The sequence below is a fragment of the Gopherus evgoodei genome, chromosome 2, assembly GCF_007399415.2.
Source record: "Gopherus evgoodei ecotype Sinaloan lineage chromosome 2, rGopEvg1_v1.p, whole genome shotgun sequence".
Taxonomy (NCBI): Eukaryota; Metazoa; Chordata; order Testudines; family Testudinidae; genus Gopherus; species Gopherus evgoodei.
This window is the reverse complement of record NC_044323.1, coordinates 79,018,658-79,038,684: the sequence shown is the minus strand read 5'-3', so window position 1 is coordinate 79,038,684 and position 20,027 is coordinate 79,018,658. Positions and strand designations below refer to the sequence as shown.

The window sequence follows — 20,027 nt, the reverse complement described above, 5'->3', positions numbered from 1 at the left end:
TCACTCAACCTCCTGCTCTAGCTCGCCAGTCACGCGCGCCACAGGCTGGAGGGGGCGGGGCTTTGGCGGGGGGGCGGTGGCCTGGCAGGGTCCCTCTAGCCGGAGGCCCCACCCCCCGCAGGCCTGAAGGGCGGTGACGGAGGCCAGCCGGATGTGAGCTCACAGCGCTGCTCCACCCCTCTGTGTCATGGTTGCCGGTTCCGCGTAGCTGAGAGGTTCCCCGGAGGTGTCCCGGCCCCGGCTCCCTCCAGCCCGCAGCCGGGGGCTCCCGGGTCCGCTCAGGCCCGGCGGGGGGCGGCCCGCGGGTGAGTGACCGGGAGGGGTCGGTTGGGGTTTTGGCGGGTTCCTGTTCCAGTTACCGCGAGGGGGTAGATGTGTCGGGGGGGGGGCAGCAGCGAAGGCAATAGCGCGGGGGGGCTGCTGCCATGGGGGGCAGGGAGTATTGGGGAGGGAGAACAGGGTGAGGAGCTGGGTGGGGATGCTGCCACGGGGGAGGGGTTCAGGTGGGAACTGGGTGGGCATGTTGCCACGGGTGGGGGGTGTTGAGGAGAGGGTCAGATGGGAGTTGGGTGGTGGGGTGCTGGGTGGGGTGGGGATGCTGCCACGGGGGCTGGTGTTGGGGAGGGGGTCAGAAGAGAGGAGGGCGATGCGGAGCTGGGTGGGGATGCTGCCAGAGCTGGGTTGGGTAGGCGCTGGCTGAGATGGGGGGCGTGGGGGTTGCTGCCAGCAGAGAGTATTGGGGAGTGGACCAGGTGAGACTTGGGTAGGGTGTCGCATGGGAGAGGAGTGTAGGTCATGCTTGATATGAGCACAGGGTGAGAGGGAGGAGGTGACTCTGGAAATCAAATCTAATAGAGACACTAAACCTTGTTTAGTCTGGCACACATTCCAGCCCTGCTTCTTCAGGCAGGATTGAGGATGAATGTTCCAATGGGCTCCCTTTGTTCTCTCATTCTTTGTGCCTGGCTTGTTGCAAATGTCCCAAAGGATGGAGCTTCCTTTTGTAGATTAATCTCTAATTCACTGACTGAGGGAGTAGCGGTAGGATGTGGGTAGGAATGCTGATCCCTTGAGACCCTAGGGCTTTCTAGACATGTTAGTGCAGTTGTCAGTACTTTCCCTGGAGAGTCTGGGCCAAATTTGCTGCCAGAATAAATGGTTTTTTTTACTTCACTGGGAGATACACTTGCTTATGCCAGGGCAGAACTTGGTCCTGCGTAGCTGTTAATCAAACTCTAATTTCATTGCATAAGGAAAGGCCAAATCCTGGGCTCATCAAAGGGAGCAATGAGGGTGTAGCTGTATTAAGTGTTTCTCGGAAACACACAAAGAAAACATTTTTTTAAACAAGTACAGTACTACAGGAGTATGAACTATGAATAAAAAGGCAAGGAATAGCTTTCAATTCTAGGAGCTATTAAATAGTTGCCACATTCCACTCCAGAGAAGAAATGGCAGCATTTGTGTGTCATTTGAAATGATTTCTGCATGTCTCTGCCTTTTATAAATAATATTTGGATACTTTGAGATGAAAGACACTATAGAAATATAAGATAGCATTTTAAAATTGTTTTCTAGGTGCAGTTGTGAAGTGCTGACTCCTACAATAGGAGGTGCCATCATGGGGAATCAGCTGGCTGGCATTGCCCCATCTCAGATCCTGTCTGTTGACAGCTATTTCTCAGACATACATGACTTTGAATATGACAAAAGCCTGGGGAGTACTCGGTTTTTTAAAGTTGCTCGGGCCAAGCACAGGGAAGGCCTGGTGGTCGTAAAGGTGTTTGCAATTCAGGATCCAACTTTGCCACTAACTAGCTACAAGCAAGAGCTAGAGGAGTTAAAGATAAGGCTACACTCTGCACAGAACTGTCTTCCCTTTCAGAAGGCCACTTTGTCTGAAAAAGCAGCTATGCTGTTCAGACAGTATGTGCGGGACAACCTTTATGATCGAATCAGTACTAGACCATTCCTAAATAACATTGAAAAGAGGTGGATCGCCTTCCAGATCTTGACCGCTGTGGACCAAGCACACAAGTCTGGAGTCCGTCATGGGGACATCAAAACTGAAAACGTTATGGTGACTAGCTGGAATTGGGTGCTTCTAACTGACTTTGCCAGTTTTAAGCCAACTTATCTTCCTGAGGACAATCCTGCTGACTTCAATTATTTCTTTGACACATCGCGTAGAAGGACGTGTTATATTGCCCCTGAGCGCTTTGTTGATGGCAGTATGTTTTCTACAGAGCTGGAGAATATGAAAGATCCTTCAATGCCACTGGTAGACTTGGCAAACAGCAATCAGCGAACCAGAGGAGAATTGAAACGTGCAATGGATATCTTTTCTGCAGGTATTTGGGGTGATCATCCAAGAACTATACATGTTTTATAGTTTTGCATCAACTTGGTAGGGATTTTTTTTAGAAGAAGAAGCTTAAAGAATTTAGGGAGATTGGGGGGGAACAAAACAACCCCCCCACCACCCCAACTTTTTAGTGTTGACCCCAGGGCCTTCTATTCACAGGATAAGTACTGTACAAAATCTATATATTTTTGTGCAATATGAAACCTTACAAAGGTACTCTGATACCATGGTGATGTATCTGAGAAGTGGAACTCCAAACTGCCACGCTAATATGCTTCAACTATGGTCTAGAGAGACCACCTGGAAAGGTTTAGTCTCTGTTCATTTTTCTTTTTTTTGTGTAACTAGGGATCTGAATTTAAAAATCTATGGCCTTAATCCTGCAGTGTGATCTACATGGGCAGACATCTGTGGAGCCCTATTGACTCTAGTGGGATTCTGCCCAAGTGGATTAGATTGCAGGATTGGTATTCAAGTCTTTGAAAAGAATACTTTTGTAGTTCTGTGTACGCAACATGACCTAATAATTGTGTTTATTTGGCAATCTTGGGTGGTTTCTGCCCCAATCTTAATGTTACTGCTCAAAATATCCTAAAACAAGTAAAGTTGTATGTCTGCACTGCAATTAGACACCAGTAGCTGGCCTCTGCCAGCTGACTTGGGTTCGCAGGGTTCAAGATGCGGGATTATTGAACTCGGATGTAGGCATTCCAGCTCTGGCTGCAGCTCAAGCTGGGAGACCCTCCTATCTCAGAGGATCTTAGAGCCTGTCCCCAGCCCAAGCCTGGACATCTGCATCACAATTAAACAGCCTGAGCCTGGTGAGCCCAAGTCTGCTGGCACAGGCCAGCCACTGGTGTCTAATTGCAGTGTGGACATACCCATAGTTGACAAACACCATCACTGAGCAGCACAGAAGCAGAGGTCCTTCAGTCACTTCCTGAGGAGAGCTGGTTACTCTGTGCTTTCTTGGTTGGTTGGTTGGTTACTCTGCCACATGATATTGATGTGGTTTCCTTTTCTGGTCTTGCTTCAAGCACCTGCCAGCTAAAAAATGCAAGTGCCTTATGTTGCTTACTGCTGTCGCCCTATGGCTGTTGAAATATATGAAATATACTTCTAAGACGTTGTACTCTTGAAATGTAGGGATAAAATTTAAAGCAGCTGTAGGCATTTTCTTGATACAGAGATGTTAAACTTAAAATAGCTCTTTGGACACACTCTTTTATTCCTTTAAATTTTTGTATTCAGTTGAATTGTGTAAAACTTATTTTTGTTTTTGCATTGATAGCAAAGGAGGAGTACCTATTTTGTAATGCTCAGACACCATATTTGATATTTTCCAGGCTGTGTAATAGCAGAGCTCTTCACGGAAGGTGTACCACTGTTCGACTTATCTCAGCTTTTGGCCTATAGAAATGGTCTTTTCTCCCCTGATCAAGTCCTGAACAAAATTGAAGATCGCAGTATCAGAGAACTGGTAAATAACACTGCATTCTTTAGAGCCATCTTATTTCTTCTGCTTTTGGTTTTGACTGCTTTGGGGATAACTTAACATTCATTTCTAAACCTTGTAATCTTTTCTCCCACTTTCCCTCCACCCCTGCCTCCCTGCAGGTCACTCAGATGATCCACTGTGAGCCAGATAAACGTTTAGGAGCAGACGATTACTTAAAGCAACAACGTAACAATGCATTTCCTGAAATATTTTACACCTTTCTCCAGCCTTACATGGCACAGTTTGCCAAGGAAACATTCCTATCAGCAGATGAGCGTATACTTGTCATACGTAAAGATCTGGACAACATTATTCATAATCTCTGTGGACATGACCGAACAGAGAAAGCAGAGGGAGAGACCAAAGAGAATGGGCTAGTTGTTCTAGTGTCTGTGATAACTTCCTGTTTGCAGACTCTCAAATACTGTGATTCAAAACTGGCTGCTTTGGAGCTGATTCTGCATTTAGCACCAAGATTAAGTGTGGAGATTCTGCTGGATCGTATTATGCCTTATCTGTTACATTTCAGCAATGACTCTGTGCCTAGGGTGAGGGCAGAAGCTGTAAGGACACTGACTAAAGTTCTTGCTCTTGTCAAGGAGGTGCCACGCAATGATATCAATATTTACCCAGAATACATTTTGCCAGGCATAGCACATTTAGCCCAAGATGAAGCCACTATTGTGAGGCTGGCATATGCTGGTAAGAGGGAAACATATCTTCAGTTTTTCATGATCCCCACTTACATATTCTCCATTGTCTTGAAAGCTTTAGGCCACATGCTGTCATGTGAAATGCTCAGGGAGATTAGAGAGGTTATACAAATAAAATATAATAATAATGGAGGATTTCAACTATCCCATATTGACTGGGTACATGTCACCTCAGGATGGGATGCAGAGATAAAGTTTCTTGACACCTTAAAAGACTGCTTCTTGGAGCAGCTAGTCCTGGAACCCACAAGAGGAGAGGCAATTCTTGATTTAGTCCTAAGTAGAGCATGGGATCTGGTCCGAGAAGTGAATATAGCTGGACTGCTTGGTAATAGTGACCATAATATAATTAAATTTAACATCTCTGTGGTGGGGAAAACAGCACAGCAGCCTAACATGGTAGCATTTAATTTCAGAAAGGAGAGTTACACAAAAATGAGGAAGTTAGTTAAACAAAAATTAAAAAGTACAGTGCCAAAAATGAAATCCCTGCAAGCTGCACGGAAACTTTTTAAAGATACCATAATAGAGGCTCAACTTTAACTGTATACCCCAAATTCAAAAAACATGGAGAACAAAAAACATGCCACTGTCGCTAACCAACAAAGTAAAAAAAGCAGAGAGAGGCAAAAAGGCATCCTTTAAAAAGGAAGTTAAATCCTAGTGAGGAAAATAAAAAGGAGTAAACTCTGGCAAGTGAAATGTAAAAATATAATTAGGAAGGCCAAAAAAGAATTTGAAGAACAACTAGCCAAAAACTCAAAAAATAATAGCAAAAAATTATTTAAGTATATCAGAAGTAGGAAGCCTCAACAACCAGTGAGGCCACTGGATGGAGATACTAAAGGAGCACCCAAGGATAAGGCCATTGTGCAGAAACTAGATGAATTCTTTGTTTCAGTCTTCACGGCTGACGACATGAGGGAGATTCCCAAACCTAAGCCATTCTTTTTAGGTGACAAATCTGAGGAACTGTCCTAGATTCATTATAGGAGGTTTTGGAATAAATTGATAAATTTAAGAGTAATAAGTCACCAGGACCAGAAGGTATTCACCCAAGAGTTCTGCAATTTCACATTTTGAGTTCCTTAGAACTACTAACTGCGGTTTGTAACCTATCATTTAAATCAGCATCTCTACCAAATGACTGGAGGATAGCTATTGTAATGCCAGTTTTTAAAAAGGGCTCCAGAGATGAGCCTGGTAATTACAGGCCTGTAAGCCTGACTTCAGTACCGGGCAAGGTGTTTGAAATTCTAGTAAAGAACAGAGTTGTCAGACACATAGATGAACATAATTTGTTGGGAAGAGTCAACGTGGTTTTTGTAAAGAGAAATTATGCCTCACCAAACTACTTTGAGGGGGTCAACAAACATGGCGGATCCAGTGGATATAGTATACTTAGATTTTTAGAAAGCTTTTGAGAAGGTCTCTCGCCAAACGCTCTTAAGCAAGTAAGCTGTCACAGGATAAAAGGGAAGGTTCATTAACTGGTTAAAAGATAGGAAACAAAGGGTAGGAATAAATGATCAGTTTTCAGAATGGAGAGTGGTAAATAGTGGTGTCCCCCAGAGGTCTATAATGGAACCAGTACTGTTCAATATATTCATAAATGATTTGGAAAAAGGGATAAATAGTGACGTGGCAAAATTTGCAGATGATACAAAACTATTCAAGATAGTTAAGTTCAAAGCAGATTGTGAATAGCTACAAAGGGCTCTCACAGAACTGAGTGACTAGGCAACAAAATGGCAGTTCAATGTTGATAACTGCAAAGTAATGCACATTGAAAAACAATCCCAACTATACATATAAAATGATGGGATCTAAATGAGCTGTTACTGCTCAAGAGAGAGATCTTGGCATCATTGAGCGGATGTTTTCAGAGAAGTATCCACAATGTGCAGAGCCAGTCAAAAAAGCTAATAGAATGTTGGGTATTATTAAGAAAGGGATAGATAATAAGACAGAAAATATCATATTACCTCTATATAAATCCATCGTACGCCCACATCTTGAATCCTGCGTGCAGATGTGGTTGCCCCATCTCAAAGAAGATTATATTGGAATTGGGAGAGGTTCAAAAAAGGGCAAGAAAACGATTAGCGGTATAGAACAGCTTCCATGTGAGGACTGATTAATAAGATGGGAACTTTTATCAGGGATGTGATACAGGTCTATAAAATAATGACTAGTGTGGAGAAAGTAAATAAGGAAGTGTTGTTTTCTGCTCACAACAAGAACTAGGAGTCACCAAATGAAATGAATAGGCAGCAGGTTTAAAACAAACAAAGGGAAGTTTTTCTTCACAGAACACAAAGTCAACCTGTGGAACTGTGCCAGAGGATGTTATGAAGGCCAGGACTATAACAGGGTTCAAAAAAAAAAAAAAACCTAGATAAATTCACGGAGGGTAGGTCCATCAGTGGCTGTTATCCAGGATGGGCAGAGATGGTGTCCCTAACCTCTGTTTGCCAGAAGCTGGGAATGGGCGATGGGATGGATCTTGATGATTACTTGATGATTACCTGTTCTGTTCATTCCCTCTGGGGCACCTGGCATTGGCCACTGCCAGAAGACAGGATCCTGGGCAAGATGGACCTTTGGTCTGACCCAGTATGGCTGTTCTTATGTTCATAAATGAAGTTGCTGTTGATTTTAGTGGGAGTTTCATGCTTTTAAGTGTAAAAATTTGTCAGCAACACTACTTCAGGTGAAATAACTTTTTGGTTGAAACTATTCTTTTATTTCAGTTGTACATGCGAAACCATATAATGTTTTCTAATAAAGCAGCTTGTAGAATGTTACATATTGGTAATGTCAGTGTTCCTTTGCCAGAGCTGGACTGAGGCCCTAGGAACACTACAGCACAGGGATCTTTGTGACAGAAGAGGCAAGTTCCCCCCCTTCCCCCCCAGTGGCAACAGGGACCTTTGGAAGCACTAGAGGCAGCAACAGGGAACCCCTCTTTCCCCAGAGAGGCAGGAATGCTATCAAGGGAAGTTCTCAGTACTTACCCCAACAGTCCAGTTGTAACTGGGTGGGTGAGCAGGGCCTGCTGCACTCTTCTGCCATACCCAGGCTTTGTGGTCTTCTTTTTAAAGGTGAATTAACTGATTATCGATTAACTCAAGTTAACCAACCTGATAGTAAATGCTAGTCTAGACATTCTACAAAGGTTTGCATTTTACCCACAAACATTAATGTCTCTGAACAAATTTGTTGTGATGCAAGCACTTACTATCCTGTTGGTTAATTTGAATTTAATGGCATTTAATTCTATCAGGTTATTAATGATTAGCCTGAGGTTAGGTGACCTGTTGGGCTAGTCTGTTAGTTTTTTGCTTCTGTAAAAATAGTTTAGCTTATATTATCAGTGAACCTGGTTTCGTTTTAACTTCTCCATTTTTTTCTCCAACTTCTCACATCACTAAAGTACCACACAGGTTGATTCACCTGGCAGTTTTACTGGAGCCACAATTGCAGGAATGTACCAGGTCACATTGTGTTGACAGAGCATGTAGTACAGCATTTGCCCACAGTGCCTGGTTCTTGTCAGTAGTAATAATTCTTTCCATCTGCAAGCACCAGATTTACACAGTTTAAAATGGAAAAAAAAATTATGGTTGTAAATGTTTATCATTACAGAAAACATAGCACTGTTAGCAGAAACGGCTCTGAGATTTCTGGAACTAGTACAGCTGAAAAATCTGAACATGGAAAATGAGCCGACCAGTGAAGAAATGGATGAAGTGTCACATCCCAGTGAAAACTATGACACAGGTAAAATAACTTATGTATGGGTTGTTTACTTATGGGTGAAAGCCTGAAGTGCTGAGTTCTTATATTTTCTATTGATTTTCAATTCTGGGTGCTCATTATTAAGGCTAAGATTTTGTTACAGATATTTTTTAGTAAAAGTCACGGACAGGTCATGGGCAAAAAAGAAAAATTCATGGAAGCCGTGACCTGTCCATGACTTTACTAAAAATATCAGTGACAAAATGAGGATCTCTGGGGTCCCACACTTCAACAAGCAGGGCAGCTGCACAGGGGCTAGGAGCTGCCTGCAGCAGCTGGGGGCTGTGGGGTATCCCTGCTAACTGCAGCTCCGGGGTTCCCCCACTGCCCACGGGGCCAAGAGCTGTGGGGTGCTGCCGCCTCCCATGTCAGCCAGGAGCTGCAGGCCCAGGGTGGCAATATATATGGGCCCGTGCTCCAGCAATATTCAGGGCCTGGGGGCCCGGCTCCACTAATATTCGGGGCCAGGTCTCTCCCCCACCCCCGCGCGCCTCCACCGAGTGTCCCTGCCTCCCCCTGCAGCTCCACACTGCATTCAGCTCTGCTGGCTCCTGGCATCAGTTGCTGCAGTGTCCTAGTGCCCTCCCAACCCCCCAACCACTAGTGCTAGGGCAGGCTGACCCTGACCTTCTGCTTTGGATGGACCCTCCCCTTTTCCAGCAGGACCCTCCACTAGCACAGGAGCCCCCCTGCCCACAGTCACTGCTCCTGCCCCACACTGGGCAAGGGCAGCCCCATTCCCCATCCCTAGTGAGTCTACAGAGAGGAGCAGCAGTAGGAGGATGCGCACACTTGATGGCATCCTCCGCATCCACCACAGGGGAGGCGAGGGAGCTTCCTGGACCTGAGAGGGGTCCTAGGAACATGTGCAGTGACAGTGGTGCAAGGTGAGTGTGCTGCCGGAGGGGAGAGGGTTGGGGGAGTTGCATGCACCCCATACTCCTCATCCCTGGTCCCACCCCACCCCAGAATCTGCACCCCTGAGCCGGAGCCCTCACCCCCCCACACACTGCAACCCTCTGCCCTAGCCCTGAGCCCCCTCCTGCACCATGAACCCCTTATCCTATCTGTCTGCCCGAGCCTCTCCCGCACCCCAAACCCTCATCCTCAGCCCCACCCCAGAGCCCTTATATTTTTTTAAAATAATGTAAAAATGTATCGTCTTACAAGACAGGCTTGGAGGGAGCGGGACTTGGACTCGTTCTGGGAGCTTCAGGGTTCACCTGGGGTGACGGGGGATCCTGCAGCTCCCGATCACACAGGCTGATGTCATGTAGGTCACTGGAAGTCATGGATTCTGTGACTTCCGCAACCAAATAAAAGCATTAGTCATTATCTCTTGGGGCTTGGCCCTGTATTATCAAGTTCCATCTAAGAGTTAGGAAATTCTTAGTAAAATTACACTTTTATTTAAACCGTGGACTAGAAATATCCAAGCACATGACTTGGCAATGAATGCTTATAGTGGTTTACCGTTTTAGAGCACTCTTAGTAGCTTGAGGATAATGGCTCACTTATTTAATGAAACTGGAAATCTGATTTTTTTCCAATGCTGCTTATCTATCTCTATATTCCTAAAAGATAATCCGTCTAGATTGTTAAAAATACACAACCTCAACTCTGCCATCAGTTTAGGAAAGGTGAAGCTACTGACAAGCAAGTGAATTTTCAATTACTCTGTTGCCACAAAGCATTTTGTGTTCGCTGTTGAACCATTATCTCTAAGGCCTGGTCTACACTGGGGTGGTGGGGGCTACATCGGTCTAAGTTACGCAACTTCAGTTACAAAAATAGCATGGCTGAAGTCAACATACTTAGAACTACTTACTATGGTTTCTTTGCTGCTGTAGGTCAACTGCTGACGCTCCCCCGTCGACTCCACCTTTGCTTCTTGCTCCGGTGGAGTACTGGAGTCAATGGGAGAGTGCTTGGCGATCGATATATCGCATCTTCACTGGACGCGATAAATCGATCCCTGCTGGATCGATTGCACCAGAGGTAAGTGTAGACCTGCTCTAAGGGTATGTCTGCACAGCAAAGAAAAACCCACTTGGGCTCGCAGGGCTGTTTCATTGCTGTGTAGACTTCTGGGCTCAGGCTGGAGGTCAAGCTGTGAGACACTTCCACCCCTCATGGTCCTAGAGTCTGGGCTTCAGCCTGAATCTGGAAAACCACACAACAATGAAACAGCCTTGCAGCCTGAGCCCCGTGAGCCGGAGTCAGATGGTGCAAGGCAACTGCGGGATTTGTTTTTTGGTCTGTGTGGACATACTCTAATTGACTCATTTTGATGCTTTCCCACATCCTTACTTCAGCCATAAGTGTGATGAGTGAGTCACCTCAATGGAAGCACAGACTAGACTGTTTGGGGTATGTTTTTATCCATATCAGAGAAGTACGCTTCTCTGGCTTCCCCAGTTCTGTCAATTCAGAGCCTGAGTATGAATCCATTTGTAAGCATGGCTTCAGAATCCTAGTCATTCTGTTGCATTACTGTATGCATTACCAAGTCAGCTGTACTTCAGAATTGCATATTATTTTAATTTAATTTAATGGTGGCTGACAAATACACGTTTTGTGTCATGTTGACTCAATTTTCTATTGCGTCTCTCTTGCAGAGCTTCAGGCTTTGCATGAAATGGTCCAGCAGAAAGTTGTTACTCTGCTGAGTGACCCAGAAAACATTGTGAAACAGACGCTAATGGAAAATGGAATAACACGTCTCTGTGTCTTCTTTGGACGTCAAAAAGCCAATGATGTCCTCCTATCTCATATGATCACCTTCTTGAATGATAAGAATGACTGGCATCTTCGGGGAGCTTTCTTTGACAGCATAGTTGGTAGGTACTCGGTTTCTTGGCTGAAACATGCTTAGATGTAATCAGTTAATTGCCTACACTGCTGCAGGTTCTTAGAGATTTTTAAAGTTACAGAAGAGGGCTTCTCCTGTGGAGATTTTAGTAACTCTGACATAGAGGCAAGCAATTTAATGCTCAGGCATGTCTTTTTATTTCTTCTTGGTAGCAGGATGGAGTGATTTAAATCAAGACCTTTTAAATCTCTTGATTAAAAAAATTGATTTAGGTGAGGTTGAGGCTCTGTAAAACTAATATGAAAGTTTGTGCAGTTGCAACTTTAGATTAAAATTTATAATGAACTTAACTGTAAATGCTGTTTTGTTTCTTTTAAAAAAGTATTGTATTTGAATTACACAAAACTGTTAACCCAATTAACCCATTCACTTCAATAGGATTATTCATGTGCTTAAATTCAAGCATGTGCTTAAGTGTTTGCAGCATCAGGGGGCTAAAATTGTATTTTTATTAAACTTTTATGAGTGGCATAAGATCTCTCATTTCAAAACAAAATTGGTTCCTTGTTAACAGTTAAAAGTTATTTAGTCTTCCCATACATTAACAAAGTTATTGCCAGCTTTGTTATACACACAGGCCAAAATGTTCAAAAATAGGAACTGAAAGTTAGGTGCCTAGGTATGTGTTTAAAAGCCTAAGTAATTTTAAGGGCACAAGTCTCTTTGGCTTCCAACTGCAAACACTGATGATGGAGAGCAGCCCGAAGTATGAAGCATTTCAGCTTTCTTGATTTGTGGAGGTTCAGTATGGCCCTGATGTTGCACCATTGAAGTTATTGTGAGTTTTGCCTTTGCCTTTTGCAAATACAGCATGAGCTTATCAGTTTTGTGTTTGAATTAGAGATGTTCTCCCTCCCTCCCTCCCTCCTCCCCCCTCCAAAAAATGATTGTCACTTCCAGGAAGATGTGGACTGCCTTAGTATCTAGTGTTTGTTACCCTGCTGCCTTAGCTTTTGGGGGGTGTTACCTTGCCCATTACAATAACAGTTTTTCTTCATGGCTTTTAGGTGTTGCTGCTTACGTTGGCTGGCAAAGCTCATCAATTTTAAAACCTCTACTCCAGCAAGGTCTCAGTGATGCTGAAGAATTTGTCATTTTTAAAGCCCTCAATGCTCTTACCTGCATGTGCCAGTTAGGGCTGTTGCAGAAACCACACATCTATGAATTTGCTTGTGATATAGGTAAGTTTAAAAAACTGCTCAAAATACCATGGTTTTCTACAGAAAATCTTAATTCTGTAAAGTTTCACTGTTAGCTTAGTTATCCATTATATGACCCTACCTCAAATTTCTTTAGGTTCTGGTGGGAATTATTTTCCTAACTTTTAATAAGCTGTTGCTAATGCAATAACATGTTGCTTAGAATGCTTAAGTAATCATTTTGATGGAACAAATAATCCAAAGTGAATATTAGAGTGTAAAATATCAATTAAGATGCTGATTCGCTTGGATTAGACCTCTCTCTTTTTAATCAATACTTCCAGTAGAAGTGCTGCCAAAATTAAGGTCAGGACTCACTTTCTGCTTAAATAAATTTACCAACCTGAAACTTTACCTGTCAGTTTCAGATGATTAAATAAGGAATAACGTGTATACAGCAAAGAACATTTATGTGAAAAATTTAGTAAAAACTGGATTATACAAGGGAATAAGCTGCCAAAGAAGGTTCTAGAATAATTTGAAATTTATAATTGCATAATCATTAGAAATGTTTAAGGCTGTAACTGAAATTTGGAGAAACCTTAGAGAGGATTGTCTGCCCTGCCATGATTCAGGGGACTAGGTTGCATGACTCAGAGGCTCATACTTCCCAAATGATTGTGGTGATGTTCCCTCATCTTATTTTTTAAGAGTGCACCCAGAATTTCCACAATTTTTTTCATTTATTTTCCCTATTATTCTGGACCTGGCTCCCTTCTCAAGTCTGTCACCAGTGCTCTTCCAGCATAGGATGTTGGTCCTTAGTGAGGGCCTTGATCCTCAAAGCTATTTAGGACACCTAAGTTGAAATCAGTGGGAGTTAGGTGCCTAAATACCTTTGAGGATTTGGGCCCAAGTGCCTGTTCTGAAGCTCATTGACTTCAGGCCCTATCTGTGAAATCTTTGGTACTTTGGAGGAGGAGGGACTGAACTTAGGGAGGGGAAATGAGGATTCCCTGTCTGGTAAATACAGGACAGTCCTCTCTCTCCAGTTTGAACAACAGATTTGAAATGATACATTTTAACATTAATTTTTTTTCCAGCGCCCTTCCTGTGCCATCCAAACCTTTGGATACGTTATGGTGCAGTAGGATTTATCACTGTGGTAGCACAGCACTTAAATATTGCTGATGTCTACTGCAAGCTAATGCCTTATCTCCATCCTTTTATCACTCAGCCGATAATACAGGTAATTGATAATGTAGTGACATGAATATATACTGTATGTTCATAAATTTACATTTTCTTTGCAACAATGTCTGGTTTAAACATTTTAAAAGCTTCAATTCAGTTTTCAGATTAGGAAACTAATCAGATGCTCAGTTAGGAGCAGTTCAGTTTTTTGACCTCTTGTAGCAGATGTTGATAGACTGGCAATGTAGTGAACATGAAACTTTTTTGTTTTGTTCAAAGAACAATATCACTTCAAAGAGTCTCAGTCCAATAAAGACACTGAGCATTCTGGCCCTGATCCAGAAAAGCATTGAAGTACATGCTTAACTTGTAGTCCTGTTGACTTCAGCTAGCTAGTCATCAACGCACTTGGGACTTCAGTGGGATTACTCACATGCTTAAGTGCTGTGCTAGATCAGGGCCAGTATAGTCAGCACCTTGCAGGATGAAGCAGTTGCAGATTATCCAGTTTGCAATAATTGCCTGCCCAAATGGTGTGCAGTGGCACCTTTTTGCACAATACTGTAGGTTTCTTTTTGAATGCTTGCCCCAGTTGTCTGAGCAAAGAGAAATCCAAACGTAATCACAACATATTTTCTGAAAGTACATTTGATTCTTAATATTCTTTGTTCTAATAAACTATGGTGGTGGTAACAATAAGTTTCCTTACAGTGTTAAAATATAATTTCAAGCAATGCCTTTTTAAAGAAGTTTTATATTGTGTACATTTTCAAATTAGAAGTACTCTGATAATCTTTCACTTCCTGGTATAATACATAGACATCATATTTTATGCTGTAAAAGACATCTACAGCTCATGAAAGGGTAACTACAAAAATTAGTGGTATTAAGTAAGATTTGAATATATAAAAACACTTATTTCGCTTTAAAAGTAGTTTTTGTTATAACCCGACAGACATGATCACAACTCGTTCCTCCTGTGATAGCCAAAAGCTATTGGACAAGTCTTGTATTTCTACAGATATATGATGCTTTCCTTGTTGATTTGTTCCCTTTTTCTGAATTGCAGATGGATAAAGAAATAGTCCTGTTGAGTGTCCTTAAAGAGCCAGTAAGCCGTTCCATATTTGATTATGCTTTAAGATCAAAGGACATCGCAAGCCTTTTCAGACATCTTCATATGCGTCAGAAGAAAAGGAATGGCACTTGCCCTGACTGTCCTCCCCCTGAGGACCCAGCCATTGCACAGCTGCTAAAGAAGTTACTTTCCCAAGTAACTATTATTCTTTATTTGTACTGCAGTAGTACATGCCAGTGAGGCCCTGGTGTGATAGGTTTTGTACAGACACACAGGTAGATACAGGCCCTGTCCCAACGAACTCACAGTCCAAGGTTCTGATCATACAAAAAACTGCTCGAACAGTCCCATTGATTTCAGTGCTTGAGTTTGCAGAATGAGGGCCTTGAGAAGGTAAGGAGGCATTTTAACAAAGGTCTGCCATAGAGAGAGAGAACCAGGCTAGGGTAAGAGAGAGCTGTGGTGTTGAGAGGCTTGCATGTAAAAAAGAAAGAGGGAAAGAGCTTTCCAAAGAGGGCATAATCACTCCAAGGCCCCAGAGACATGTCCCTCCACCTGACCAGAGAGATGGCTTGGGGTGAAGTAAGCTGGCTCTGCAGTACTGGATGGACAAGGAGTATAAAGTCCCTTTTTAAATCCCTTTCCTCCCAGGCGCTAAAGCAGCTGAGCTGTGGGATACAGGCCCTTGAGCCCATCTCCTTTCTTGTATTTCCCGGCAGATAACTGGGGAGGAGACTTGCTAATGATGGAGCACTGTAATCCTCCTTATGGAAATGGCTGGCCTTGAGAACCTCCCATCTGCAGAGATGGAAACTGTAGAGAAGACTCAGCCTATGTCAGTTCTTTCCTAGCGTGCACTGACTTCAAATCCCTGATGCTAGGCCAACAAGCCAGATATATCAGTTAGTAGTTCCATTCTTTAGTAGTTTTATATCCCTTTTTTCCGTATCCAAGCTTGTGTGTGTGGTGTGGTGTTGTGTGGAGGGGTCAGGGGTGCAAAATACTGTCCTTGCAATGTAGCAATTTCTCCAAAATGTTTGAAATGATATAAGTCGGTCTTGAGTTCTCTCTCTTCATTAAGAACCAATAATGTATCCCACTTCTGTATCTCCATATCTTGATGGAAGTTCTGTTTAAAATTATCTCCATGTGTTTTGTTGTAGGGTATGACTGAGGAGGAGGAAAACAAACTGTTAGCACTAAAAGACTTCATGTTAAAATCCAATAAAGCCAAGGCCAATATAGTGGACCAGAGCCACCTGCATGACAGCACTCAAAAAGGGGTTATTGACTTGGCAGCTCTGGGAATAACTGGAAGACAAGTTGATCTTGTTAAAACAAAGCAGGAGCCTGATGACAAACGTGGTTGGTATATTCTCATGTTTTACTGTATCTCTTTTTGTTTTCTTTTCAGGAGTGTTGTGCAGTTGACTCTTGACTCCTCCAAGCTCACTAATCCAACTTGCCCTGCAACAAACACTTCAGCTCCCCTCTCTCACACACATGCCTGCATTTTTATTGCACCTTGGGAATCTCAAGATTTCTGACTTTTACATTTAAAAGCACAATGCTTATCAACTCCCTGTGGTATATTATAAAAAATGTATAATATACTCATAAATTTAGGTGGTGGTGGAGAAACATAAGCACAAATGTTGGGTCCTGTGGAGTCAGTCATTGAGAGGGTTTACAAGATAATATGCAGAATCAATGCTTTTAATAAATTCTCTCCCTTAAACTGATTAATATTAGGCATCTTGCCTTTAGTTGTTATGCATTGGCTTAGTCTGGGTTTAATTTGCCCCATGTTTCTTCTACTTTTTTAGTTTCAAGTGACCCAAAAAGGAATCTTCAAAATAAATTTCTTAATTACATTCTTGAGCCATCAGAAGGTGGCTGCTGTCTTGCTGGAAAATGACAGTATTTGATGCCAGCAGTAATCTGTCTAGTGTCATATGATAAACTAGTCCAGTGGTTCTCAACCTTTCCAGACTACTGTACTCCATTAAGGAGTCTGATTTGTCTTGCATACCCCCTCACTTAAAAATTACAGTACTTGTTTACAAAATCAGACATCAGATTACAAAAGTATCACAGCACACTATTATTGAAAAATTGCTTATTTTCTCATTTTTACTATATAATAAATAATATAAATATAGTATTTACATTTCAGGGTATAGTATATAGATCAGTATAAACAAGATATTGTCTGTATGAAATGTTAGTTTGTATAGACTTTGCTGGTGCCTTTTATGTAACTTGTTGTAAAACTAGGCAAATATCTAGATGATGTACCCCTGGAAGACTTCTGGGTACACATACCCCAGGATAAGAACCACTGAACTAATCTCTCTCCTGTGCCAATACTGGATTAATTTTTGTAGGAAGAACATCATTATTTATGACTTGATCCTACATCCCTTCTATGTTTAAAAAAAAATTCCCTGTGATTTGTATGAGTGATCTGAATTGGTCAGCTTTAGGATTAAGAATGTGTAAATAGAATATTGTGTTATTTCAGTCAAGCTCTTCTAATGCTAAGTAGGAATTTTCCAGTTGTTAGGTGTCTAAATCTCTTTCTTCTAACATCCCTACCAGCTGATTTAAATAACCCAATAATGCATTTTTTCTTTGATTAATGTAACTCCATAATAAATCTGCATGTATTTATTGGGTTACACCTAGTGCTAAAGTCATGACCAATTAGAATGATTGTTGTAACGAATTAAATCTTACGTTGATTCTTTTGTTTTTGGTCTGTTTCTTATAGCTAGAAAAAATGTAAAACAAGAAGCAAATGTAAATGAGGAATGGAAAAGTATGTTTGGGTCTTTGGAGCCTTCTAACATCTCCCAGCCAATACCTAAAGGGCAAAGTGCTGATCAAGAAGCAGCTCAGACCGGAAAACCCCTTCGTTCCGAATCCGCTGCTGGCATCTGTGCCAATTTGTCATCCTCTCCACAGGTATTTCGGAAGACCTCACTTTTTTGCATTTTTTATCTAATCTGAATATTTAAATAGCAGCAAGCGCTTTAATATCTACTCACTGAACACAGTGTTGGGACCAGTGTTAAAAGGGATTTTTTGTTTAGACATTTTATGTTTCTTCTTTTGGCTCTTTTGTTCAACAAAATATTGGGGCTTAAATTTTAAAAAAATGGGAAAGATAAGGGTTAGTTTTATGAACAGCACGATCCTACAAGTGAATATATAGCTTTCTCTAAGGGATGTGTTGGGGGAGACTAACCAATGCATTGAGAAAATTATGCTGGCACTAAAGCTCTTGGAAACTCTTTGAGAATTCAAGAATGTAGGCCCTGTAATCTCCCTTTGGGTGTACCCCTTTTGTCTGTGACTTTAGTGGAATGCAGCAGTTACCATACCAGATCGTAGCAGTGGTCTGTCTACAGTACAGAATACTGTACCCAGTAGTGGTCAGTACCAGATGCAGAGGAAGGTGCAAGAAACCTTGCTGTAAACATGGATAGAATAACCTGTTCATAGGGAAAATATTTCCCTCCCTTATTGCAGCTTGATTTGTATTCTGGAGAATGTGCTTATAGGATTTCCAAAATTGGTGTGGGTGGTAGGGGTTGCCTGGCTGGATCATCTTGCAGGATTAGGGCGTTACTAACTAGCTATGATGTCAATATTAATTCTGGAACTCTAATGGAAGTTTAACATTTTTGGTTTTATGTAAACAAATAATTGTTAGTTAATTTGTCACTTTGTTGGCAATAGTGACTACAGGAATATTTGCAGTAACTGCTCCTACAACAGTTGCTTGAGGAAATATTAGTAAATATTTTCTTCATGAAAATGTGTACAGTAAATAGACAATTGTGTGCTGTGTTTTGAACAGTAATTTGTATTTAAACTTGTTATGCAATCAAGACATTGACTCCACTCTCTATGGTGGTTTTGGAACCCTTTCATTTAACGTGGTTGCAGTTTGGCTTGTGGCGAATTGTGTGTCTGCATTGAAGTTGCTCACCTGTACAAATATTCAGATCTTAATTTTGAATTTATATCTTTACTCATCACTAATAGATTAAAGGATAAATGATTCTTCCATGCTCTTGTCAGTGTGACATGCTAATCGCGTGATTGATTTAGCTGTGAACATATTTTTAAATTGTTTATGGCATACAGGCAACTGATGGAACAGTTGTCCAGACCAGGAAACCAACCATACAGGTTTTAAGCAGTACAGCTTCACCTTCCACGTACCAGTTACGCATCACTACTTGCAGAACTGAACTTCAGCAGTTAGTCCAACAGAAGCGAGAACAGTGCAATGCAGAAAGAATGGCCAAACAGATGATGGAGAACGCTGAATGGGAGAGCAAACCACCTCCTACAGGTAAAGAGCAGGGCCAAGGTGTCATTAGACCACAGGTAAAACCTCTTGAATCAAATTACATTCACCATAAGGGAAATTTTGAAATGCCAGGAACACAGGAAATGACTGGGTTAGGGAATCCTGTGATTTTTAAGAAGCTGATCTGGGCTGGTTCCTTTTTAGTATTTCCACTGTTAAAACAGAACCTTTTTCCTAAAGGTCACCAAAAAAGCCTTATTTTTAAAAAAGGGAAACCATTTTTATATTCTATGTCACTGAACCTGTAGACATGCAAATTATAAATGCTCATTTAAAATCAGTTTCTTCATCTGCCTGCTAAGACCTAGTCATCAGTTGTTCTCTTGCAATCACAGATGACCTTGCTAATACTTCATGCAGTACAGAGAATGCAGTTGTCCATTAGTGTAGTTGATTTGTCAGTAACCGTTGCGGGGAAAGAGATTGAACTCTGATCAGCAAGCTTTTCAGTTCACCTTTAACGTGGAGACGGGATCTGTTTAGCATTTTGAGTGAGGCTCTCTGTACTGAGGAGGCAGTTTTATTGTGGCATCTGATTTTTATTTTTAAAGGACATCCAATTGCATAAGGACATTGACTGACACTGATGCAGCAGATAAAACAGTCATTTTAATTTCTTAATCTACAGTTCAGCACCATCTTGGAACTACTAAAATTTTAGTATTGGCTCGGGTTAGACCCGTGCTGTGGTGAGGTTCACTAGTACAAAATGTGATTTTTTTCAAAGCATGCTTACAGTGGTAATCTCTCTGCTGGAGAAACTGTGTCCAATTAACTGAATTTATAAAATAAGTGGCCTTCCTGACTCTGCTAGTCTCTCTGATGACTGCTATTTTAACATCATTTGGATATGTCCATTGCCATATTAGCGATAACATTTTATTTATTTGTGTGGTGTTAGTGACCAAAGGCACCAGTCCAGATCAGGGCTCCATTGCTCTAGGCAGCGTATAAATGTATAGAAAGATACAGTCCTTGCCCAA

At 42.0% G+C, this 20,027-nt stretch overlaps 1 protein-coding gene across 1 annotated transcript in view; it reads left to right on the top strand.

The window, feature by feature from the left end:
• The first annotated feature begins 184 nt into the window (after positions 1-184).
• The window catches only part of PIK3R4 (phosphoinositide-3-kinase regulatory subunit 4), a 31,241-nt gene continuing 11,398 nt past the window's right edge, over positions 185-20,027 (top strand). The window contains exons 1-12 of the mRNA XM_030551088.1: positions 185-305; positions 1,579-2,351; positions 3,712-3,845; positions 3,983-4,565; positions 8,225-8,359; positions 10,996-11,217; positions 12,257-12,430; positions 13,492-13,637; positions 14,652-14,855; positions 15,824-16,025; positions 17,434-17,627; positions 18,816-19,026. Coding sequence (XP_030406948.1) covers positions 1,622-2,351; positions 3,712-3,845; positions 3,983-4,565; positions 8,225-8,359; positions 10,996-11,217; positions 12,257-12,430; positions 13,492-13,637; positions 14,652-14,855; positions 15,824-16,025; positions 17,434-17,627; positions 18,816-19,026 — 2,935 coding nt within the window. The 5' untranslated portion in view covers positions 185-305; positions 1,579-1,621. The remainder of the gene's footprint in view (positions 306-1,578; positions 2,352-3,711; positions 3,846-3,982; positions 4,566-8,224; positions 8,360-10,995; positions 11,218-12,256; positions 12,431-13,491; positions 13,638-14,651; positions 14,856-15,823; positions 16,026-17,433; positions 17,628-18,815; positions 19,027-20,027) is intronic.